The sequence below is a fragment of the Chlorocebus sabaeus genome, chromosome 12, assembly GCF_047675955.1.
Source record: "Chlorocebus sabaeus isolate Y175 chromosome 12, mChlSab1.0.hap1, whole genome shotgun sequence".
NCBI classification, from domain to species: Eukaryota; Metazoa; Chordata; class Mammalia; order Primates; family Cercopithecidae; genus Chlorocebus; species Chlorocebus sabaeus.
This window is the reverse complement of record NC_132915.1, coordinates 43466654-43494028: the sequence shown is the minus strand read 5'-3', so window position 1 is coordinate 43494028 and position 27375 is coordinate 43466654. Positions and strand designations below refer to the sequence as shown.

The following is a 27375-nucleotide window of genomic DNA, read 5'->3' as shown; positions in this document are numbered from 1 at the left end:
TCTACAAAACTATTTTTTAAAAAAATCTATGATAGTCGAATACTTTCAAAAGTCCAAAAATTGAAGAACTTTGAAAATTATGAGGGTGTATCAACTTGATAAAACTTGTCAATATAATGTAATCTTGTCAAATCCCAGCCATTGGACTGTCTCTAAGCTAAGTGTCTTTATATATGCTCTTCAAACTCCTCTGGTCAGTATCATACCAGAGGGTCAAAGTTAACAGAAGTTTTGTAACTGTTTTCAATACACTCCGAGTTTTCTTTTGCCAAAAAAAAAAAAGACAACGACGACGAAGAAAAAAAGGAAGAAAGGAAAAAAGAAGACCGTGTGCAATGAATCAAGCCAATAATCTCAACACTTTCAAAGGGCAAAGCAGGAGATCTCGTGAGATTAGGAGACTAGACCAGCCTGGGCAATATAGCCAGACTTTGTCCCTACTAAAAATTTAAAAATTAGCTGGGTGTGATTGTGTGCCCATAGTCCTAGCTACTCGGGAGGCTGAGAAGGGAGGGTCGCTTGAAACCAGGAGTTTGAGGCTGCAGTGAGCCATGATTGTGCCACCGCAGCCTGGGCAACAGAGTGAGACCTTGTCTCTAAAATAATTAAATAAATAAATGAAATTTGCAAAATAATAAAAGATAGAAAGGAAAAAGAGGAATCCTGTAAATTGTTCAGCAACTTGATAATGTGAAAAATGAAGATATTTAGATACTTTTAACAATGATTATAGCTTTATAAGCACTTAGCAATAAGACAAACCTTAACATTAAATACCGGAGAATAAAAGTAGCCAGCAAATGGTGACTTGTATCTATAGGGTTCATTTAGACTTGTTTACAAGTTACAAGTATGACATGCAAATAAGGAAGACAACTTAGGAATATGTAAAATAATTGGACTTTTAAAACATTTTGAAGCAATTTGCTTCTTTGTTAACCAGATAGAAATAGGACTATTCTATCCTAGAAACAGGCCTAAATCCTAGGACTGGCACAGTTAATACATTTTAATTTAGTGATATGGTATGCTGAAAATAATAGCTTCCAGAAATTCAAGAATTCTTGTGTGTTCTTACATAATTAATTTGAAATTGTTAAAAATTGTGTTACTATAGGGAAGAAAAGAAATGTTTCAAAAAAGAAAATTATATGTTTTCTATGTAGGCTTTAGAAGTCTGATTTGTAACCTTAATCTACTCGAGCATATTGGAAAAGCTAACATATTGCTCTACTATATGTGAAAAAGGAGCAGGTGTCCCAGACAGGCAGGTGTTAAGGTGGCTGTTTGAGCTTGCCCTAGATCACTAGTTGACTTCAGTGAAGTTCTACTAACAGGTGGCTAACTGATTGGAGTGCCATGTGACATTTATCCCGGGAGCGACTTGGATGACAGGCTGCTACAGACTGAGGAAGGGGTCTTTGCTTTGATGAAGAAATTGCCAAAACTCATGTCTCATTAGTGTTTCCTAAGGTTCTTTGGAAGTGAACAACAGTTTAATTAAGGACTGACGTAAACACGTTTCTGCACACTTTCCCTGCAGCATTTTATCACATTAGAATTGATCAAAATTGTTGCCTTGGGCTGACTTGAACAGATATACATCTGGAGCGCCATTTGTGCAAGCTGCCGATGAGTCGAGTACATACGCTGTGTTTCACAGCGACTCTCTTCCTTTGTAGATGAAATTACCTTGTTGGGAGATGAGTTGATCTAACTCTTTATTTGCTTAAGCCCTTATCTCTTTGAAGTGATGCTGTGAAATAAATGACACATCAAGGCCCAGGAGATATATATGCTACAGTGCCAAAAATATATATAGTATGGTCAGGAAAAATCATGTGACAATTTGATTTTGCAAAATACTTACTTAAAGGGATGCTTAAGAATGAATGAACCAACTTTATCAGTAGCCTACTTAAACTTTTTTCTTACATGGTGATCTTTTATTACATATTCAACTGCACGATGAATTTCTACAGTCATAGCTAATTTTCAGTTATAAATGTAAATGTGGGTGTACACATTGAAGAATAACACCATCAATGTGAGTCTTTTTTAAAAAATTATTCTCTCTAATCTGTCATTAAGAAGAATTATTTCTGCAATCCAATATGATTATGATTGCAATTATTTAATGTATTTTTGTCTTTAATTTCTGCCCTCTCTACTGAAGCATCACCAAGACAGGAACCAAGTGCTTTTGTTTAGCATCTCGATGCTTAGCCATAGTTCCTCACACTTATTAGAATCTCAGTGATTGATTTTCTTTTCTCTTTGCTTTATAGTCAACTGCTTCTCATCTGGTGATATTTATTCATGGAACATGAATTTTAAGATATGCTGGCTATGGTTATTTTTCTCATCCTGCACTACTAGTCATCACTTCATAATACAGTTGCTTTCACATGCAAGAGATTCTAAAATAAGCTGCCTAGACACAGTGCCTGCTTTACCTCTTCTTTCTTTCATTTCTACTTTTTTTTTTTTCATTCTCTTCCCAAGTAGCATATTCTTCCAGCCTCTGCATCTTTTTGTGTTTTTGATAAAAGCATGTTCCTTAGGAGGTAAGCCATTAGTCAACTTTTTAAAAAAAGTATATTCAGTGGATACAAGTAAATAACAATGAAAAATCCATCAAGTAATATAAGATACAAACAAAAGATCATTAATGAAATCTAGAACTCAGGGTTTTCCAAGAGAGATTACTTAAGGAGAAAATAAGTTTGTTCAGTGGATAAAACATTGTTCTATGGGAGAAATAAGGAGAGTGGAAATGCCTCATTTTCTAGTTCAAGGGAATGTCATAGACCAGGGATGGCAGGAGTTAAAAACATATTTCTTCTGCTCCTAAAGGAAGCCATAAGAAAATTAGCTTCACTAAAGTTTAAATAAAATGGAATAACAAAGAAAAAGAGCTATTTAAAAATGTGATATACTGTGGTAGATCTTGCAATGAGAAAGATACTGTTTGAAAGATACGATGCCAGCTGCTGGTTTTTATAAAATGCCATGGTGAGGAAGGCCTGGTGGAGACTAGGAAGAAAATTTTTGGTCCAACCAGGTACAAGTGAAAAGGGCGCTGAGAACAGAAAAAAAATCAATTTTTTGGAAAGTTTTTTCTTCTAAAATCAATTGATTTATAAATTATTACTTTCTAAATCAAATTTAAATTGTTTTGTCTGATTTCAAGCCATCACTGGCCTCTAATTCTTCCTCATCAACTACCAGCACCTCCTGCCTCCCTTCCACCAATAGAAACATCAGCTAATCCTTTGCCTATCATCTTGCATCTCTTTTCAGTTTCTTTATTTTATGTAGTATTCAACTTATGCACTATTATGTATGCATTATTATTCAAGTTATATAGTTATGCATTACTCAACTTTATTATTATTCAACTTAATCTTTTTATGTATTATTCTTCCTGCTTGAGGGACAGTAGATTGTGAAAAGCGTGGCATTTGTTTTTCTTCACAGAAAGGTCACTTTAAGGTATCTCTTCTATATATTCATTCGTCAAACTATTTTTATGGCATATGAGCACATTAAACATAGAAACAATATCATTGTTCACCTTGGCATGAGTCTTTTAGACTGTGGACATTCAAAATAAAATTAAAATTAAAATAATACTAGTTTGGTTCATGATTAAAATGTACTAGCTAGAAACTGTATCCTTACATTTTCCCCAGATAATTGATCTTTTATATCCCCTTCTAGTCTAGAGAGGGTTTTTCTTTGTTTTTTTGTTTTGTTTTGTTTTTTTGAGAGAGAGAGGATTCACTTTTGTATCTTCCTAAGCTCTTAGCATAGTGCCTTCTGCGTGCTGTATAACAGTATATTTTTATTAATGGGCCAAGAATGAATTTCATTTAATCAGAAAACAAAGGCAGTTAAACCTATATTCTGATACTACCGTTCTCCACCTGTTTCTAAAGCAAATCCTTTCAGTTTGGTCAGTAAACCTTCCCATTCTTGTATTTACTATTATAAGTTACTTTTGTTGTTTAAGGAAAGAGTTTGTGGTTCCTTTTGCAGCTTGAACAGCACATTTTATTCTGTTTCTTCTGTGTTGGTCTGTATAATCAATCCTCTATGAAGGTACCACTATTATTAGGTGTATGCCCAAAGAAGAATTGAAAAAATAAGTGGACCCATAATAATTACTCAGTAAAAACAAGTGTGTCATTTTGGCTAAAAAGATACAAATGGTTTGCTTCTTAAAATTTATATAATTTACATTAAAAATTTCATGATCATCTTCAACTTCTATATAAACACCCTTGATTTATGTGCCCTTTACAAAAGGAGACCCATGAATTTGACTGAGTTTAATGAAAAGTCTGATATAGTTACAGTAGTTTCAATTGCCTTAATTGATCCTCTTTTCCAGAAACGACATACCTAGAATGACACTGTTCTGTTTCTCAAGCTGTGGTCACATTAATTTTTTTTTTTTTTTTTTGACAGAAGTTTGCTCTTGTCGCCCAGGCTGGAGTGCAATGACACTATCTTGACAGGCAACACCTGCCTCCAAGGTTCAAGCAATTCTCCTACCTCAGCCTCTTGAGTAGCTGGGATTACAGGTGCCCACCACCACACCCAGCTAATTTTTGTATTTTTAGTAGAAACGGAGTTTCACCATGTTGGCCAGGCTGGTCTCGAACTCCTGACCTCAGGCGATCCACCCGCCTCGGCCTCCCAAAGTGTTGGGATTACAGGCGTGAGCCACTGCACCTGGCCTAAATTATTTTAAAATGATGTATAGTTATGCATTATTATTTATTCTATGGAACTTTTAGAAACTGATTTACAAGTTACATTTTACTTGAAATTTATATTAGACACAGGTAAAGCAGAAGAGTGTCAATAAAAAGTTCCCAGTTTCTTTTTCTAACAGTCAATTTTAAATTAAAAGTTTGGAATGGAAAGTTATTGCATTATCTGTAACAAAAAAGACAAAATAGAGGTTCTTTCCATTTCTAATACTGTATGTCTATGATTTTATATCCATTAGTTAAAAGTCTATATTTGTAGTATTACCTTTTGAAATCACATAGCTCTTAAGCAAAATTAAGTATTATTTTTGGCATCTTGAATATAGCTGAAATGAACTTTCTTTGTCTATTTTTTAAGCCGTGGTTTAAAATTTTTTTCTTTTTTTTATAGTGGCCTTAATTTCTGTGATTTTATGAATAATTTATTTCTGTTTTTTTTTTTGAAAAAGAAATACTGAAATGGTTCTCTGACTCATCAAAGTTCTGATAGATTCACGACAGCCAGTCACAAATTGTAGCTTACAGCTACAAATACGCCTGGCATTTTTTGTAGACTGTGATGTCTACTGCCTTTACAGTAGTATATTCATCCTTTAAATGCCACCATACTGAAAAATGCATATTTAATTTTATGAATGCCTTTTCCAGAATTTTTCAAATGGTCAAATGTAGTGATAATTAGTTTCTTATATTAATAGTACCATAAGGTCTTTTTCTCATTTCAAAAAAACTCAAAAGTGCAAATTGTGTACATTTTGATGTGTAATACAGTTTTTTTTTCTTTTAATAAAGATTTATTTTCTTTTAGAGATACATGCTGAAATACTTAGAAGCAATATTGTATGATATCTGGGATTTGCTTCAAAGTACCACAGGGAAAGAAAGTGTAGATAGGGATAAAGATGAAATAAGATTTGTTATGAGTTGATCATTGCCGAAGTTGGGTTATCGGTGCATGAGGATTCATTACAGTTCTGTCTGCTTGTGAATACAGTTAACATTTTTCATAATAAAATACAAATTTTATAGCTCATATCATTTTTATAACATTTTACTCTAAGTTGATAAACTTCCATTAAAGTCAACATAACTCAAGATGTTAAAAGCAAGGCACATCTCTAAACTCCCTATTTATTCCAACAAACTGCATGGTATAGTCTCTTAGTCAACTAAGATGATAACAGTCTACATCACTTAATAATTTAATTGGGTGAATCCTGTTAAAATATTTATTGCATTAGCTCTATCATGATTCTTATTTCAAGCTCTCATGATCTATCTTTTGGCAGTATTAAATATTTATGAAAAGAATGAATGAAGGAAGCCTGAAATCTCTGAATTATTTTCCTATCACGGCACCTTTTGCAATGCCTTCTTACTTGTCCATATCGCCTCACTAGATTTTAAGCTTTAAAGGAGCCAAAAATGAGTCCAGTTCACCACTGTGTCCCAGGCTAGTACAGCGTGTGGCATAAATTCGGTCTTGAACAAGTATTTATGGAATGAATGTATTGCTGAATCTGCTAAAGTGGTCTTCATGATTTCTGTCTCTGTTTTGGCCAGTCCACCCTCCATGTGGTTTCTGGGGGGATTGCTCTAAGCTGTCATTTTGATCGTGTTTCGCCCATCTATGGTGTTTCTCCCATGAGGGTAAGCATTCAGATGTTTGCACAGGAAGCTGGAGACCCCACAGCCTGTGGGACCTGCCAGAGGCTTGCTCCTCTTCATCTTTCACCACTCCACACACTGTTTACTTGTGTATTTTATGCCATCTTTTTTTTCTGAGCATTTCCTCTCGGAGAATGTCATCCCCATTCACATTTTGAAAATGATGCGAATGGGAAATACCTTCCTCATCCTGGGGAGACTGAGACGATCTCTGTCCTGTAGGGGATGTAGCAGCAAATGCTCTCAACACACATTGTACCTCTCAACTGTTCACAACCGTTTTCTTCTCATCATTTTCCTCCTCACCAACAGTGAGCATCCCTAGAGCAGGAATTACTTTTAATTTCTTTAACATCTTCATTTTCACGGGCCAATAGAGAAACCCAGTAAACGTTTGCAGAAAGAGCAAATTAAGGAATGTATTTTTTTTGCTAACCAATTGAATGAGTTTCCCATAAAAGCTGTGAAATCAGTAATATTGTGACCAACATACCTGAAGTTTGTTTTTCACATTTGCACCAGTTGCCCTCTGTTTTCACAGTGTAGTCGCCAGATCGAAAGACAATCTTCTGAATCATATAAATTTAAGAATGAAATGCTGAGGTAAAGAAGGCCTTTGTGTGAACTAAGGGGCTAAAGGAAACAAGACTTTGGGTTTTTTTTTTAGAAGTTTAAGATTTATTTAGTAATGGGAATAAGTCTGATGCTAATTTTAATGAAGGCTTCTGCTAGCTTCCATGGAGATTGAACGAATATTTCAGAGCTCCAATATAGCTGGATCATTGACATTCAGAATATATTTTGTAAAAGAGCCAAAGTATGAGAATACTAAAATGTTGGAAGATGAGATCTCTCATCATGTTGACATGAACCTTAGAGCTTAAGAAGGTCATAGAGCTTTGGGTTTTTCTCTGTTTCTCGCAGATATGTCTTCTCCAACTACTATGAAGAAGCCTGAAAAGCCATTGTTCAGCTCTGCATCTCCACAGGATTCTTCCCCAAGACTGAGCACTTTCCCCCAGCACCACCATCCCGGAATACCTGGAGTTGCACACAGTGGTGAGGAGTTTCAAGCATAGAGGAGAAGCCTCCTTCTTGTCTGTAGGGCCCAACCTTAGGGATGGAGCAAAAGTTTATAAATATAGCTATGGCAACCATATTTTCTCAACCCAAATGGGGAGGGGCACAATCCGATCAAATATTTTTTCTTCTCGATTTATGAGAAAAGATTTTCTCTGGGTGCAGGGGCTCACACCTGTAATCCTAGCACTTTGGGAGGCTGAGGTGGGCGGATCACGAGGTCAGGAGTTCAAGACCAGCCTGACCAATATGGTGAAACCGTCTCTCTACTAAAAATACAAAAATTAGCCTGGCATGGTGGTGTGTGCCTGTAATCCCAGCTACTCAGGAAGCTGATGCAGAAGAATCACTTGAGCCCAGGAGGCAAAGGTTGCAGTGAGCTGAGATCACACTACTGCACTCCAGCCTGAGTGACGGAGCGAGACTCCATCTCAAAAAAAATTAAATAAATAAATAAGATTTTCAAAGTCTTACAAGTAAATAATATTTATAATATGTATTTTAAAATTGCCTTTATCAAAAAGATTGTTATCAGAAGAATGTGGAAAATATGTGTACATAGCTGTCTTTATTATAGCTTCAGGATTGGTCCTGATATTTTACTAAGGAAAAGATGGAATTTCAGTTATGTTGCTGAGTTTAGAGTATTTCTAAAGGCATTAAGATAAAAGGCACTATTTCTGTAGATGTTATTTTCTACATATAAATCGATATTTATCTATTTGAGAGTAATCAGAGAATAAAAGGTACTTTTCTTTGACAATTGTTTCATATGCCCAAATCCTTTGGGCTAGTACACTTGATATTGTGTCTAATATCTTAATTTAAGTAGGAAAATGAATCTAATATTTGACATTTGTACTTTAACCAACAGTTAATATCAAATCTTTCAAAAATTAAAAATGAGATACTGCTAATAATTAACATGGTATACTTTTTACCTATTGCTCTTAATTCCTAGAGAGCAGTAGACTGCATTTTATGTAGGAAAAGTTATGTATATATATTTATATATATATTCATATATATGTTAATAGTGAAACTGTTATTGGTTAAAATTTATAGTTAGGCACTTCCTCATCCTTCTAACTAATCAAATCTGGTTTTTAAATCTTTATGCAAACAATGTAACATATTTTAAAATAAAGTCCTTATTAGCTTTGGTTTGTAAGTATATGTTGATATTTATTGGTGCTATACTTAAAAAATACATGGCCTTTATTGCTATCATTAAAATATTATGAAATTGAGAGAGGACTATACAACTTAAATGTGGTATAAGAACTTTTGCATTTATTACCTATACCATTGAGATAGGTAAAAAAAATCAATAACTGTTTCATAGGTTTGTAATGTTGAATATTTGGACAAAATTAACTGAGAAGTCAAATTACCCATTATTTATGACACCTGATAAAAATATTCTTATTTCTAACATGTGAAAAAAGTAGATAGTATATTTTTATATAATGAAAGAGGAGAGACCTAGATGAGCCCTCCATTTTGGTCCTTCACCCGGTATTTGTTTTGTATCTGTATATTAGGACCTGTGGTAGGCATCTTGTTCACAAAAGATCTTTTCTGCCCTTAAAGAGTTCAGGATATAGTAGGGAGAGAATGGGGCCATGTCATTGGCTGGGCATCTAATCTGAACATGACTAGATAACCTGAAGAAGGATTAGATAACCTGAAGAAGTGTGATGGCAAAGTTCACCACAAGAAGGAACAATAAACTAGGAGGAAGAGGGGCAACCTGGGAGGCAGAGGGACGTACTAGGAGGAAGAGGGGCAACATGGAGGCATAGGGGCAAACTAGGAGGAAGAGGGGCAAGCTGGGAGGCAGAGAGGCTAACTAGGAGGAAAAGGGGCAAACTGGGAGGCAGATGGGCAAACTGGGAGGCAGAGGCAACAGCATCTATCAGTGCATTAGAGGCCATTGCAGCAGGGAACTGCCATATAGCCAAGGATCCACAAATTTCTTCTGGCCAGAGATGAGGCCAAAGAAGTGATCCAGGACTCGGTCGCAGAGCACATGAGGTTGTGTGTACTGAAAAAGCTGTTGGGATTTTATTCTGGAAGCAGTAGGAAGCCATTGAAATATTTTTAGCAGAGAAGTTACATGATTGTAATGGTATTTTTAAAAAGTCATTCACATAGCACTGTAAAGAATGTATTGGAAGGAGCAAGACTGAAGGAAAGAAGACAATTAAGGCTTTTCAATAATGTATGCAAAGAATACACATATGTGTGTATGTATTTATTCTTTCATAAGGAAAACTTATGAAACTTTCCTTATAAAGGAAAACTTTTTTTGTCTTGTATTTTGCTTTTCTTATTTTTTTTCTTTTTCTATTTTTTTTTTTTTTTTTTTTGAGACAGGGTCTTACTCTGTCGCCCAGGTTGGAGTGCAGTGGCGTGATCTTGGCTCACTGCAACCTCTGCCTCCCAGGTTCAAGTAATTCTCTTGCCTCGGCCTCCCGAGTAACTGGGATTATAGGCAGTCACCACCACGCCCAGCTAATTTTTGTATATTTTTAGTAGAGATGGGGTTTCACCATGTTGGCCAGGCTGATCTCGAACTTCTGACCTCAAGTGATCCACTCCACCCACCTCGACCTCCCACAGTGCTGGGATTACAGCCGTGAGTCACCGTGCCTGGCCTGCTTTTCTTATTTTTAGAGGACTAGAATGGCTTTTATGGAAAAGGTAGTCATTTTTACTCTCAGTTTGAAATACGACATTTTACCCAGTTATATCAGGCCACCTACAGCTCACGCAAGCACCATGTCAGGTTGCCCGTAGATTTGAGTTCGGATTTGATTTCTGCAATTTCAGTTGAAAAGAGATCTCCTCCAGAACTGTTAAGGCCAAATTAATCTCAAAACCTAAAGGACCCAAGATGGAACTATGTTTATATCTTTCCAGGGTTTGTGTACAGATGTGAGCAAAAATCGTGGTTAAAATGAGCTGAGATTAAGAGCACTTAGACACTAAGTAAAAGATGCCCAGTTTTTGTTAGATGTTTGTATTTCCTTAAATGATACTTTCAAATGGATGTATTTCTTAAATAAAGTAATATTTCAGTAAAGAGTTTTGTTTTAAGAAATATGTATTTGTTCTCTGAAATGCATACATTTGATGGAGGATGCTGAAACTTCAGTATGTAGGAAGATTACCTGGGAACTTATTTAAAACATACATTTTGGTGCCTCACCCCTAGAGGTCCTGATCCCCTAGGTCTGTGTGTAGACCAAGGGGTCTGTATTGTAAGAGCAATACAGACAATTCTCAGAAACAGTGCCCTGGTGGACATTCAGAGAACAAAGTTGCGACTATAAAATTGAATTTATGTTTCTTCTATTATATACATTCTTAATTTCTTGTATTTTCTGAAAAAGTTTTTTTTGGGAGAGGTAAGCAATACATCCCACAAACAGGTCACCCTACCCACAACCCACATAGTTTGAAAGTTGGAGATAAATCATTCCAGGTGATTTCCCTTTATAGGTTATGGTTAGAATTTTTTTTTTTTTCATATTCTTTGTTAAGTTGTCTCATAAAACATTAGACATTTATCATTTATAATTTCCTATCATTTGAATTGGGAAATATTAAATGGAAAGACATTTACTCTTCACCTCTACATATATTTGTTGGTAGTTTTAATTTGTATTTCTATGATTATTTCTCTCAACATTATAGAGATAATGATCACATGATTATACTCTTTCCCCATCTTTCAAACTTAAGATTTATATTTCAAAAACTGAACAATAAATTATAAGAATACTAATGTTGAAAAGTTATAGTAAAATTGAACATTGTCCACATTGCATGTGTTTTATATAGTATTTCCCTTTATAAAAATATTATAAAATATATGATTTATGGGTAGAGTGATATACTTACCTATATGAAAGTTTAAATTTTCAGTGATGTGTGTTTTATTCTTGATTTTACATTAACAGTATCTTTTAAACAACATATAGTAAAAGTTAAAGTAGAAAGAAAAATAGTCGCAGAATAGAGCTCTTTTGGTTTTGAAAGAAACATTTTCATTAGGAGAGTTTCCAGCTCTATGTTCCAATGTTCATAAGCATTTATACTATGACCAGACAATTATAAATGTCATGAGATGATGTTGTATTAGTTATTGTCTTTCCTTCTAAACAACTGCCAGGTAGGATGTATAGGGAAATGATTTATTTGAAATTGAATTTCACTTTTTAAGTTTGGCAGAAAATTTGTGGTTCTTTTGCCCTCTACTTAATGCTGTGATTTGCTCTGGACTTACAAGACAAAGTGTTGTTTGTTTGTTTGTTTGTTTGAAACGGAGTCTTATTCTGTCACCAGGTTGGAGTGCAGTGGTGCGATCTCAGCTCCCTGCAATCTCTTGTCTCCTGGATTCAAGTGATTCTCCTGCCTTAAGCTCCCAAGTAGCTGGGATTACAGGCACACACCACCATGCTCAGCTAATTTTTGTATTTTCAGTAGAGATGGGTTTTTGCCATGTTGGTCAGGCTGGTCTCGAACTCCTTACCTCAGGTGATCCACCCGCCTCGGCCACCCAAAGTGCTGGTATTACAGGTGTGAGGTACTGCACCTGGCCTAAAGATTTTATAATCAAAGAATATGTTTTCAATGGGATATAAACGCTCAAAGAAGTGTTTTATCAAGTATTGATGTAACCTATAAAAGAGAAACTTATTTTGTAACCACTCACAGAGCTGGGAAGCAAGATTGTTCATTTTCTAGAGTGATGTTTTGTCTCTGTGTAGTTAGCAGTACTGGTGTTGAGAATAAAAGTGAAGAAGTAACTTGTTTTAGGAGAGCTTGGTTACATCATGGCGACAAAAATGAATGGTTACCAGTTTTGTAGTTTCACAGCATTCTTTAGGATCAGAATGGACCAATAAGGTAACCAGCTGACGAGTCAATCTTTCCTTTTCTGTCTTCTGCAGTCATCTCAACTCGAACTCCACCTCCACCCTCACCGTTGCCATTTCCAACACAAGCTATCCTTCCTCCAGCCCCATCAAGCTACTTTTCTCATCCAACAATCAGATATCCTCCCCACCTGAATCCTCAGGATACTCTGAAGAACTATGTACCTTCGTATGACCCATCCAGTCCACAAACCAGCCAGGTAAAAATAAGAGAGAAAATAAGATTAGCACCTAAGGGAGATGGGACAGGTCTAATTCTGAGACACAAAGGTTAGTCAGACAGTGTGTCTGGCAGAACGTCAAGCCTTGAAATCCATCTTCAGGAAGTTGCTTGGTGACTCAATAAGTTTTTATTTAAAGGTGGCTGAATGACAGGTAGGAAGTGTGTTGCCCCAAAGGGTAAATTTGTGAAGATGGTTTAATGTTTTTGGATTTTCATTGACTAAAGGGAAAGTTTATGCAGAAAGTACATTGACAGGAAAGCTCTGGGCTGGAGTTCACACCTCTGAAATACCTGATTTGACACAGAGACAATGTGCTTATTTCAGGCAGGAGTAAGGTATGTGCTAAAATAAACACACACAAAAGAACTTACAGTTGTATTTGTAGACCAACTATTAGGTATTAAAATAAGCTTTGGTAATGTAAACATTTTCAGTGTTTGATGACTACTTGAATATTCTTTGTAGAGACATGACTTACATTTAATAATGAGTGACATTACTAGAAGCGTCTGTCTTTCTTTTTTTTTTTTTTTTTTGTAAACATTGTGCAGTGGTTTTTGGGATTCATTGTGTAAGTGTAGTGACTCATGAGCATTTCTCACTCCCCTAGACATGCGGTTTCTTCTACCAAGAGGTTACTTCATCGCAATTTGGTATTTAAGCGTTTTCCACAATCAAGTAGACAGTCTTTGTACCAGACCTGGGGCTATCGATAATTGTAATATCTAAAACGTGTAATGTAATTTTGTTATTATGATCTAGTATTTAGCTTTGCTGCTTTACCTCTAAGACTCCTGTCCATTCCTTATTATACCTTTTAATACTTTGCAGATTATTCACAAACATTCTATCATTACTACAGAGGAACACTTCCTAAAATGCTAGTAAATAGTGTGTGTCTATCAATTTATAATTAGCAAAGAAAGGTGAGAAAAAAATCCCTTTGGTCTTAATTTGTTAAAATGAAACAAAATGGTCCTTTCTGAACTTTTAATTTAGAATGACAACATATCCAGGACCCTTTGGGTTACTTAAAAAGTTATCATTACTTTTAGTTTGACTAAGACATTAAACTCAATATTGAATTTTGAATTTGAAGTTAAAATTACTATTTGTATTTTAGAAGAAAATGTTAAAATGTTGTAGCACTTTTCATGACTGCAGTACTAAAGACAGCTAAGTAAAAGAGTGGGATCTTAGTATATCGTTTAGAAATAAAATTTGTTGTCAGCGCATGGATTCAGAAGTCTCAGTTCCATAGAGCATTTTGCTAGACTCAGCTGGGAACAGTGCACACAAGGTCTGATTTTAATTTGTGTAGAATTTCCATGAATAACAAAGTCTAATTAAGACATCCATTAAAAGTCCTTAACGTTAATTCAGTGTGGAAAATCTTAGAGTTCCATTGGATTTTTTTTTTTTAACTGATGTCTTAATTAGGCACTGTTAGGGGAAAAATTATGCAAATTAAAATCAGGCCCTTAGTGTTACACATTTCTTTAATTATTCAGTGCTTGTTTTACGTATATTTCAATTTCTTTATAAGTTAAGAGGGCATATTAGGTGATAATCTGCCTATATTGTTCTCAGTTTTTCTTCACTTTTCAAGATACATATCACCTTCTAAGAGAAGCATATTACTCTCATCTCAAAAAAAAAAAAAGCAACAAAAAACTCTCAGGATTTTGTATAATAGGAACCGTGTGTAAGGTAGAATAATCCTTTCCTAATGCTGTTAGCTTCACCTTCAGACCAGACATCTCTCTTTTCTATCTACAGTATGAAAGTTCCATCTGTTAACAGCCTTAAAAGATAGAAATTTTTAGTATAGCTTTGTCTATTTGAACCAGTAGAAAACTAAGGAGAAAATAGCCCTCAATTCTTCTGACCCTGAGTTTTAGGAAAGTTGTCTGCATTGGCTTGAGAATTCTTTCTTTGTCACCTTTATTCTTTTCAAATGAGAGAAGTGTCTATTAGTTCATGTTGTTCAGTTCCAGTAGATGAAGTTTATAGAATGGGCAGGATAGGATAATATATTTGGTGGCAGCATTTCCTTGAAATTATTGTCATTCTGCTTTTGTTCCAGGTAGGTACTTTCAAACTGTTTTGGTGAACACTGTATATAGAAGCATTTTTACCACTGAATGTACCACCAATGATAAAATGAGACCTGTCTTCTTTCTTGAGTAGGATGTTTAAAGCACTTATTTCCAATGTTCAGATAACGAGAAATGGATGGTCTGCTGTAGAAACAAACTACTTTTTCCCTTTGAAAGGAAAAATGGGTCTTTATAGTTAACTACAGATTTTTTTTAAGGAACAGTATATTTGCTTTGATTTTTATCTCCAACTCAAAACCAATTAATTTGCATTTCAAAATAGAATTCTTGGTATTTACCGTTTTAGCTCTAGAAATGGAAAAAAATCAGTATTCCTTCACCATTCACCTCTAGTCAGCCGTTGCTTCCCAGTATTCTCCAGCGCTGCACTGATTTTGATTTTTAAGATAAGCAACTGAGATGCCTTTTCCTCCCCACAGCAATTTTGAGATTAATTGCATTACTGCTGCACCAATTATAGTGAGACAGTCATGCTATTCAATGGAATATTTTGAATAAAATTAGTTTAAAGATGTAACTCTCCCATAGGTTTCCATATTGGAAAACTCTGGTCAATTTTCCTGACATCAAGTTAAATACTTAAAATTACCCATGATGAATAGTCAGGATATTCAAGAAGTCCATTTTCTTTATAGAATAAATAATGTGGCCTCTGAGGAGCCTCGCCGAAGACTTAGTTCATGTCTCTAAGTCACAGTATTTAAGTGTTATTAGCTCTTCATCTTTTTCTCTAAATAAATGTCTACTTGTAATTTATGTGCAGATATTTAGATAAATATTCTGCTTCATTATTATTATTTTTTTTTTTGCCTTTAACAGTTCAGATTATAAAGACTATATACTTGCTGAGAATAGCCTCCCAGCAAATTGTGATGAACACCATGCAGTGGAGAATTCCAACATGGGTATAATAATAAAAAAAATAACATCCTCTGTCTAGAAAAATATATTCCACTATTTCTTCAAAGAGTGTATCCTTAGGATTTTGTTTCCTACCACGGAAACTATTTTTGTACCCAGGGGCTAAAACTCAGATAATAATATCTTTTCTATCATTGCCCAGGGGATTTTCTCAGTTAATTCCCACAAATGTCAACAATAAATGTTTTGTGTAACTCTCCATGCACCAACATGGATGGAAGAGTAACTCAAATAACAATGCTCATTTGCTTGTCCTCTGCTTCCCCTCAGTACAATTTAATTTACTTTGGAAATCTTTTATTTGTAGGTGTAAGGACAAACCTAGCTCAGCATTTTATATCATTGTATGACCTCTGAAAGTTCAGATGCTTTAAATCTCATTCTGTCTTCTTGTATTAGTAATCATCAAAAGTTGACTGTAGATCCCGGAATCTAAATTGCCTAATGTGTGCATCTGAGCACACCTGTGTGTGAGAGAGCTAGAGTTTTGTATGCAGGAGAATGACTCTTGACTGTAAATGGTGAAGATTCCAGAATTCGATGTGTTTGATCTCCTAGATATTTTTGTGTCCTTTGTTTCAGTGATATCATCATGTAGGTGAAAACTGTGTTCTAAAAGCCAAAACTGACTCATTGTAGAAAATGAAGAGTGGAGAATAAGGAATCACTGGGTTCCAACTCTAGCTAGTTCAGTAAAGAATTCCAGTTTAGCCTTTGAGCTAAGCGTTTAAAACTGCACTTGAGTTTCCTGGCCTACTGCATGAAGGGATCAAGTCTACTTGGCTCTCAGGGGTGCTGTAAAGAGGAATTAACCTATACCATGACGTGCTTTGAAGATGAAAACCTTTGAAATGCTACTGCTCCTTATTACTACCAACCATTGACCGGCCTCTCCAACTCCGACTCGAGAGGGCCTGTGTGGCGCCTGTGTGCAGTGTGCTGGATCCACACAGTCGTGTGTGCTGAGTGGACTTGTTGGACAAGATGACTGCCTTTTGGATTGCTTCACCCGGCATTCTGTTTTTGTTTTGTAGCCTAACAGCAGTGGTCAAGTAGTAGGGAAAGTGCCTGGCCATTTCACTCCTGTCTTGGCACCCTCTCCCCATCCCAGTGCAGTGCGACCTGTGACCCTGAGCATGACAGATACTAAACCCATCACTACATCCACTGAAGGTGAGGCAGCTTCACCTACAGCAACCAGTAAGTATATCTGTAGGAAATGAGAAATGTCCATCAAAGGCACCATTGGATATCTGATCCAAGGTGGAAAACACAGCAATTTTTCTAGCTACCCGACCAGATGGAGATTTCTCATTTAAGTGGAGCCAGCAGGCATGGATGTGGCCCTGCTATCACAGGCTCTCTCTTCTCAAATTTCAGTCAGTGAATCATATTTGAAAAGGGAGAAGCTCATTTGTTTAAGTGAACAGCTGTAACAAAAATAATAAGTCATGCCTGCTTGTTCAAGGTATACATTGAAATTGCACTGAGTAACATAACGCAGAATACAAAGTTTTCCTATCACCCAAAGAGAGATTAGATAATTCCTACTTATTGGAGCATTCCTATAGAAATCAAGCCCCTTCACAAAGCAGATGGATTCAATGCCTCTGTAAGGTAATTGCATGTTTACATCATTGTAGGTTATGTCATTGTTAAAAACAGTCACATAATGTTGGGAACAGATGAGAACATTTCAAAACTTAGTATTAGGCACATGTAAGCTACCTGTACTTTCATTATCTGCAACCTTTTTTTTTTTAAACCTTTTGATTATTTCACCTATCATGGTACATCAAATACTGTGCTTTTTAGTGTGGACATAACATTTAAATGTCAGAGATTTAGCCAGTGAACCTTCCTAACATATACCAACAAGCCACATCATTCCTTTGTTTTTTGATGTAAAATACTCAGAAGTATAGAAGAAATTAATTTTGAGGTGGTTTCACCCAACTGTCAGCTTTTTAGTACTGGAGCTGGAATGTACAAATTGGTGAAGTAGAATGGATAAAGCTATGGAATTGGTGGAATTAGGCTGCACCTCACCAACTATACAGATATCTTAAATTCAAATATTTTATTTTTCTTTCTTAGAGCAAGAAAATCCCCATGATCTTGAAATTTCCATGTGAATCAGAGACAATCAGAGGCATGCACCACTGGCTCTTTCTCAGCCATTGGAAAGATGCTCTTTTTTTTTTTTTTAATGGTTTCTAAAAGACTACAAAGGAACCCTATAAGAAAAATGGACAATACTTTGTACAGTGAATTCAGCATTTCTTTCTCAAAATTCATGAGCCCTATAAATTAATAAGTTCCTATAGGCTTGTAATACCCATCAGTAATTCTTAATGCTTAGAACACTTCCCTGAATGCACAGATGGATGCGACCCACTCAGGAAAATCTAAAAGTTATTTTGTTCTAAAAGTTTGCTATGTGCATTACAGTCACCAAAACACTAAGTACTAATTTTAAAAGTGGATGTCTTGACATCTTTGAGCAAGCAATGTCAGCAATTTAAATAAAAGCACATAGAAAACAGATTTTTTTTTAAAGTAGTTGAAAGATTATCACAGGATAAATGATCAAAACCAAGTTCTAGAAACTCTGATGCCTACTCTTATGAAGTTATTAATAGAAGAGATTCAGGAGAGGATCAGACCCAAATGATCACAGCTCACTTATGGGAGTACCCTCAGCCTGTTTGTTAATGAATTGTTTTTATACTTACATACAGGTTGTTCAAAAAGGGATCTGATTTGACTAGTAAAATTACAAAATATTCAAAAGGAATATCTTGGTTGTATAAAGATGGCTGCATCAGTCCATTTTCCACTCCTACATAAAAGAAACATAGTGAGTAGTTTTTCTTTCCTATAAACAAGCTTGTAGCTCCAGCTTCCTAGTCACCACCAGTAATAAAAGGCTGATCATTGAATTGATACAGTAGTATGGTTAAAGAAAACACAGAAGCCAAGGAAAGCTCTTCCTCACAGTTGAAAAGAAAAGGCAGCATAGATTTGGTGCTCTTCTGTAAGGGTGAGGCTCCTCTCCGGCTGTCTGTGAGGTGTGGTGAATTCCAGAGACTTGGAGCTTGAGTAGGGATCACTGGTTGCTGATGACTGCCTTGCATAGCCCCTTATTCAGGAGCAATTAAAATATGAATTGTGAGCATCTTCACTGTTTTTAAAAAGTTGACCTAAAAAAGCTTCCATGGATCAAATTCTGCAGTCCTTTAAGTGAACAAGGCAGAATTAATATATTGGTTTTAGAAAGCCAGCCCATTTAAAATGAAGCCTGGATTCTTCATTAATCTGGTGGTTTTAAACCAAACAGTGTAGCTTTCTTCACAACAATAAAGGTAATATATGGTAATATGGAGCAGTGGGATTGTCTAATTCTGGGATGATACCTTACTCCTTTCCTTGTGAAAAATAACAAAAGTCTTTAGGAGTAGCTCCCTATTCATTTTTCTTGTGTGTGTGTATGTGAAAAATTTACTGTCTACCAAAAAGCAAAAAGCAATTGTACAAAAAGTACTTGCAAATGAGACTCTAACAATATAAGGAATAGTCACCATATATACTTACTACCTAGTGGCCAACTATTTAAAGGGTGCATCAGCTTCCTTCCTGGATCAATTACAAGAAATTGATTTTTGTATTTGTGCTAATGGGAAGTATTTTTTTCAAAAACATTCCTATCAGACTGGAGGCCATTTTCACAAGTAAAATACCGAGCTAATTCATTCTACATGATATAGGCTCCTCCTTCATAATAGTAAGATTTGATTTCCTTTTTAGCAAGACTTTTAAGTAAGACATTTTCCATCCCATATCATTAAGCACATCTGCTTAAATTCCATCATTAAAAACTGTCACTTTTTCCTGGTGGAATTTCAGTCTGCTTTACATTTAGAATCATATACCATCATTGATTATTTCATATTAGACAACTAATGTCTGGTGAAAAAGTACAGCAGGACAGTTACTACAGCATGTAAGTGTGAGACACCCACACTGAAGTATAAGATCTGCTTTACTGGATAGATTTTTTAGGGGGAATAAACTAGGTGATTTGAAATCAATTATTATTTCTTTTCTATCACTTGGTATTTACTTAGAAGAGAAATGAAGACACTTTTTTTTTGGTTGCAAATCCCACTTCTCTGGGTTTCTTATACATGGACAGGGTGTTCGTTCTGATAGTTCACAATTTTTATCTTTGTTTTTGTTCTTCCTTAATCAGCCTACACAGCCTCAGGCACATCTCAAGCCAATCGATATGTGGGACTAAGCCCAAGAGACCCATCCTTCCTACATCAGCAACAGGTGGGCAAGTTTCACCCAGGTGTGACGGTGTAGCCACGCTTTCGCTTCCGTGCTTCTCCATGTTGCCTCTCAGATCCGGACTCAGAAGGGGGCTCCCGGGGCTTCTGAGACCAAAACTGATCATTTCATTTCCCAGAATTTTTTCTCATTGATCCTTTGTTTCTCACCTCTTTGAGCAGAGTTTCTCAAATTGGCTCATGACCTTTTCCATCTCTGTAGCATATATTGATAACATCCACGAGTAATAGTGTTTCAGCCAAAGTGTATTTTTCTCAGTCTCATTGGCTATTGAGAACTTCCTAGACTATAGCTTTCAAAGACAAAAACTGCAAACTGTTTTAAAAGCCAACTCGAATAGAAGCAGTATATAATTCGAGTTTTTGAGTGATTTCGTATTTTCCAGATGTTTTGCTCTTCACATTTGTATTTTAGTCCAAGATGATGAGTTATGAAGCTAAAATCTCAGGCGACACTTCATTCCTATTTTAATAGCTTTAAATTGGTTTACTGATTTCAGATGTGATAAAACACTTTTTTTGGTTCTGCTTTCTTACATCATTTATGTTTCTAGTAGCATTTTAAATTTCACATCTCATTAATGCTGTAAATTTAATGCAAATGAAGTGTTTACCCAAACTGTGAAAATATACAGCCAGGATTAATGGTGGCTTATAAACAGATCAACCACAGTCAAAAGAATGGACCATACCAGTGTAGAAATCCCACAGTTCTAGTTATAGGATAACAGAAATAATTCTAAACAGTTCCGAATTTAAATATATTTTATGATGCATATATTTGCTGCTCTCAAGTTATGATAGCAGAGCAGTTTGAAATTAACAGTATGCCAAATATTACATAGGGGAAAATTAGGCTATAATAAATAATAAAGAGCTGGTGTTAACTAACTTGCTCTATATTTATAAATTGTCTGTGCATATATGAGTTTTTGTATAGGTAGTAAGATACTTTTGCCCACTTCGTTCTAGATCTGTTCACCTCACATACCCTTGTTGTGGCCTACCTCAACTCTGCTTGGTGTAGAGTTCTCAAGTCCTTTCCAGTTGCAGTCCAAGGGGGCAGACTGCATATTAAAGGTTACCACATGCAGAGCTCAGAGAAAATCATAAAGATGATAGCTTATTCAGGATACTTGATGTTTTGCCAGGTTTAAAAAAAGCAAAACAAAATAAACCAAAAGAGTGAGAACTAACTGAAAACATCTGTACACAGTTATGAAAATACCAAATAATAATTAGTGGTTTTGCTAGCCATTGGCTTTTCAACATAATTCTCTGGAATGTTGCTTTTTTTTTCCACCTCTAAAATTGCTATAATATGAAATGAATTATAATTACTATAATATGGTTCTATTTGACAAATGTATGTGTCCATTGTATTTTTTAAAAAACATATGCAGGATGTATAGGTTTGGAAACTTGTTCTTTTAAAAATCATTACACATATTCTCAGGAATACTTTTCTCATGGGACTTGCATTATTCTTTATGACACATCTCTAATTTCCAGTTAATTTTTAATTCATAAAACATGCCTCCATTATTTAAACCTTTAACCCCAAATGCTAGTTAGAATACTCTAACCAATTCCATGTATTTAGAGGCAGCCTTCCTCCTCCACTACCCTAACCTATGGCAGCTTTAATTTTCTTATCCCTTATGATAAATGTTGAAACCTCATGTAATTATGATTACAAAAGTCCGTTAATATAAGAGTTACTTCTCCTTTCAGGTATCTAAAAATACATCAAGAAAACTTAACAAGCATCATGAAAATATGAATTTTAATGTAGATAGCATTCTGGCACATGATATATTTTAAAAACTATGAGTTCTAGAACTATAAACTATTTTAAAATCAAAGAAGACAGCCACTTATTTAAGTGGACAACATTGAATCAAGACCACTTACAATATGAATACCTTTTGTTCAGTCAACTATGGTTAATACTTATGGAATACATGATATATATTAATCCTTGGAAGCAAAAAAAAACCCATATGTTCTTTATAGCTAAAAATGTTAAATACCATGTAGATAGATAATTTGTCCTCTATATGTAATAAAAGAGTTAGTGCTTTTTAATTGAAGAAGCCCATATATGCTTTATTTTATAATGAACTCCAGCTTTGAGGCATGCAGAAAATACCTATAAATGCATATCTTGCTATAGATGTATAGTAGTAAACTAAGGCTAGAGTCAAAAGCCTATTCATTTTAGCTTTTCAAATTTTAAAAGAATTATAGAAATGAAGTTTTATGTTTACTATCCAGGAATAAAGAGACAGAAATAGTTTAAATGACTTCAGCAAAGATTATTCTTTCCTTCAATAGAAATGAGATTGATTTACTGTGTCCTTTCATTACTTTGCAAAGATTTAAAGGAGACTACTCTTCTAGAGGCAGTTTCTCAATGCATTTGGTTTAAAGCACTCAATGATGAATGAAAAGGAAAATCAAGGGGTACATGAAATAAAGGTAATCAATCATGTTATATTAGCTAGAAGAAATTCAAAATTAGAAAGGCAGTGCTTTAGTCTGAGAGGCTTCTTTTAAACATTCCCTATAGCCTTTAATATACATGACCCTTTAAGAATAAATATCGTCACCAGGTACATTCTTCAGTTCATGGTGGCTGCTTTGTAAAGATTTATCCTTTTAGATTATGAAAAGTACTGATGTGTAGTTTTGAATGTTGTTTTCTTAGAAAAGAACTTTAATACAGTCTACATAAATTAGAGTTAATGATAAATTTAAAGTTGTTGTGTAATTTTGACTATTTTATAAATAATCTTTCCACAAGATGATACTACAGTGGAATTTCCAATATGGTCATTTTCTAATACATAAGCATACTAGCATTATCAAATTAAGATGAAAAGCTTTATAATGTTAAAATGAACCCTGTACTTCACCTGTAAGAGTAATACATTCATATTGTCAAATCTGAATACTAAAAGTATACACTTTTATATCATTTGCTTGGTACACAGACAATTGTTATTAGTAATTATACATCTTTCTGCTCCTTTTTATAATAATTATTGCTGATGACATTGGTTGCTAACTGCTTGGGAATACTAGTTTATTCTGACTGGAAGGAAGTTCACCTATCATTGAAAATAGATCTCATTTGAATCTAAAAATAAATTCACATAGTCATGAAGACTATTTCAAAAAGGTTCATGTAAACCAGTTGATAATCTGCCATTAAAAATAATCCTGTCTAATCAGTCATAACAGTCAGCACCATACCAGCTGATCAGTATTTGACTTTAGACTTTTTTCTTTATCTCTTAACACAATCTTGAATCCTTTTCAAGTTTAGAACTAGTCTGTCTTTGGGATTATTGGCTTTTTATTGGGATTATTGGCATTTGCTATTGGCATGGGGGAAATCTTAAAATCAGAACTTCAACTGGAGCTTCATTCTTCTTTTCTATTGGAAGATGGTTTTGGTGGCTTGAAGAACTCATGGGTCCTGCTTTGGCAAACTGAACTCATTAGTCTCTGCTGAGAAATGTCTTTTTATGGTTTGGAACATTTTCAGAAATGTGGAACACCCCCTCCTGCGACTTAACTTCATAAAGTTTAGTAAAATATAGTATATCCTTTTCTCTCTCATACGTTATAATTCATGAACACATTGTGCAAATTCATTATGATAGGAAATGAAGGAACCACATTTCCCAAATTTTATCTCCCTGAGAAAATGGAGCTATCAATCAGAGTGTTGGATGTTGCTTAGAAAATATAGAAATTATTTTATAATTCAGTCTAACAATTTTAGCATGGATAAATAATATGAGACAACTTACTTGAATTAGCACCAGTTTCTTATCTGGTCAACCTTATAGTGAGTTGCTAATTTCAGGCCTCCTTCCTTTGCTATCATAGAAAGTTTGGTAGTATTAATACAAGAGAATCTGGCTAATTTGATTATCACCATTACATTTGAGTCTAAGGTCATAATAAGAGCCTAAATTATTACTGTTGTACATCAACATATATTTAAAAATCTCATTGTAAGTTGCAAATAAAAGTTTGCAGCTAAGAAGCTTCTTGTTTAGAAATAAAATTTCACCATTCGAACAAGCCATCAAAGTACTTATTAATTTTTGATGTATATTTGAGATTTCAATAGAGTAAATTAGGAGCCCACTTTTGCCTTCCCTAAGTGAGACAATAAAGTCAAGTAAAGTCTAGTTTATAAGAAATCAGTCTCATTTTCATAATCTCAAATTATAATATCCTGACTATACATATATTACCTATAATAAGAGCTAATGAATCAGTGGCCTGATCAATTCAGGTCTTTGCATTACTTCTCACAATTGCATGGATTTTATTGGTGCTTGGGCTTCAGCATGTTACATCTCTTGCATGACTATATAATGCTGTTATTTGAATTTCAATTACTCATTTAGTTTATATTTAAATTGTTTCAACACTTTTCTTATACACTTTTGTTTTTAAAACTAGAATTTGAAAGTACTTCTCATTGCACTGAAAATTTCTGTTACACAAAATGGCCTTTTTAAGAAATTACCTCTGTAGGATTTTTTTAAAAATAAGATATTAGTTTAAATCTTCTTATAATATTTGTCGTGGCAAATGGCAAAGCCAAAGCTTGGTACTACCACTGGAAAGGTAGTCATTTATTAGAGGCAAGCAATTAAAAGGACACAAGTGGACTATCAACAAACTTTTCAATACAGTCAGGAAGCAGGCTATCAACACTTGGGCTGTTCTTATTGTGTCTGTTATCATAATTGACAGCTTGACGTAAAACGCTATCACATGACTTCTGGGTAGGTATGTAAGTGGATAAGAGGTCACTTTTCACGTATGCTAGCTTGAAAGGAAACACATTTAAAGGAAGTTTCAGTCGAAATAATGGCTATGCAAATGTTTAGCTCTTTCGCTAGTTCTTAAATTCAAAAAATTCTTCTATTGTCTGTCTTTTGTCATTCACTGGTTTGTTCACTTACCTTTACTGGGAATCAAAGACTAATATCCAGAAAAGCTGTTCTAATTAATGTAAAAGTAAAATAAAGTTTTATGTAACCTTAAATTTTAATCAACAAAAATACAAGTAAAAAATTATCTTCTTTTCTGAAAATACTAACTTAAAAAAAATCTAAGTTGAATCAGGGAGGTAGAAGGAATTCTGAAGGTTGTATTTACAGATACCTTAGCTTTAAATATTCTTGAGCTGCACATGAAGGACAGGGTAGGAAAGGAACAATGACAGGCAACTGGTATAGTGGTTGAGAACCAGGGATTAGGAGTCAGAAGGTTTGAGTTTTAGTGTTGATGTGACAGGGCATTTCTAACCTTCGACAAGTCCTTAAACCTTGGAAAGGAAAATGAAGAGGTTGAACTTCATGAGCTCCAAAGTCCCTTAAAGCCTTAAAATTTACAAGTTATAGTGGCCTCTAATGGAAAAAAAAAAATGTTTCATTTTCTAATACTCATCTTATGATTTATGGTTTATAATGTTTATTCTGCTCATGGACTATGCATACTCATTTAAGTTAATTCTACTTCTGCTAATTAAATTAAATATCAAGAAACATGGGTTTCAGAAATTGGCTTTAAAAGTGACTTTTAAGATATGAGGATGATCTTGAGTATCTTTTTTCTTGTTTTGGTTTTTTCTTTTTCTTTTCTTTTTTTTTTTTTTTTTTTTTTTTTTTGCATGTGTTACATGTGAAACATACAACACAATTTTATTCTGACCATTTTTCTTGTTCATACCATTCCTTCAGAGGTTACATAGTATTCATCCAGAGACCATTTAATTTGCTCCATGTAGGTAATTAATAATAGCAATAAAATAAAATTCTCCTAATCCAAAGTATTAATATTGGAGTGTTAATCCTTTTGAGTATCTGTCTTCCCCTGCAAAAAGAACCTCCACCCCTCAAAAATCTGTTTCCTTGAGGGTCTGGAGAAATGAAGAAACACAAGAAAACATAAAACATACCTTTCAAGGTGTTCTCCTGAGGGTCATTGTAAACTTAAAAAAAAAAAAGTGAGAAGGTAAATTTGCCTGTGTTGATTGTTCTGTTCACAGTTTAATGGTTTATTGGTTCAATTGAGATTTGTTGTCATCATAGGAACTGTTAGTACATCAACCAGTTTGCTGAGTCTAGCAAAGTAGAACATTTTGCTTACCTTCTTTCTTTTGTTCCCAAAGCTAATTGCTGTGCATTTAAAAAAAGACCCTGTTAATAACAAAGGAGAACCCCCATTTGAATAAACAAACTATTAGTCTGAAGTCACAAGCAATATTAATTCTTTATGGCTATCTGCTGCTTACATGATTATTTGAGTATAGTTTAGGAAAGGATAATGATCCAAATCTTAGGTGTTTCCCCTTTATGTAGCCATTTGAGAGGAACCAGATGGCCCCTATCCTTTTACTTTTTTTCTTTGAAGCAATCTGATTTGAGTTGGGCCAGGAACAGGGTTCTCCTTCCAGAGACCATAGAACTCCACCCTAAGAACATGCAGTGAAAACTTCACCTTCACTTCTTCCTTAGTTGTTTAAACTGTTCCAACCTTACCCCTTTACTGATAGCTTTTTTGAAAGATAATCTTACTTTCTTACTTCACCTTTTGTTTGGTTTTGAAATTCTGGGCATTTTCTCGACAATAGAATTTCGTATTGGTAAGTGCATATAAATTAAAGGATTAAAATGATTTATATGAGTGCATATTTGTAAGGATATGCATATGATCAGTTCTTTTTTAGAGTCTATATTGTTACAAAAATAAGTATTGTTCCCCACCTCCACATAAAAACAGATAATTCTAACAGACCAAATTTCTAACCTGAGTGGCACTTGGTATTTTAAATTTGATTACTATTGAGAGAAAAAAGCAATTTCCTATTTCTTAATGAAAAATACTTGGAAAAATTTTTAAAGCATTCTTAAAGCTTTGAACTTAGGAAAATTCTATATAAATGAAAGGCATGTATTTATGTGCCACTTAAAATTAAAGTTTTAAAATAAAAAAAGAGAATTTACAGCTGAATTATCTAACACTGATTCTGTCACAGGACAGAAACTAAGGAATCACCACCTCAAACTCAAAAAAGATTATCACCTATTATGTTAAACTTATTTAAAGCCTAATGTAAAATTATTTTTTATTAGGAAAACCGAATTACACTAATGGCAAGAATATGTAACATGACCCCAAAAGAAGCTTAAATACATGTAGTATTAACCTTTTAATATCTAGAGTCTGTTCAAAATTTGCTTGCTGAG

At 34.6% G+C, this 27375-nt stretch overlaps 1 protein-coding gene across 13 annotated transcripts in view; it reads left to right on the top strand.

Moving 5' to 3' along the window:
* The window catches only part of NFIB (nuclear factor I B), a 232447-nt gene that overhangs the window by 181567 nt on the left and 23505 nt on the right, over positions 1–27375 (top strand). For 4 of the 13 annotated variants that reach the window (XM_073021601.1, XM_073021598.1, XM_073021606.1 and 1 more), the window contains 4 exons: positions 7374–7508; positions 12491–12675; positions 16775–16940; positions 19993–20075. In XM_073021601.1, coding sequence (XP_072877702.1) covers positions 7374–7508; positions 12491–12675; positions 16775–16940; positions 19993–20075 — 569 coding nt within the window. The remainder of the gene's footprint in view (positions 1–7373; positions 7509–12490; positions 12676–16774; positions 16941–19992; positions 20076–27375) is intronic. The other 9 variants (XM_073021603.1, XM_073021604.1, XM_073021607.1 and 6 more) reach the window with 4 other exon arrangements.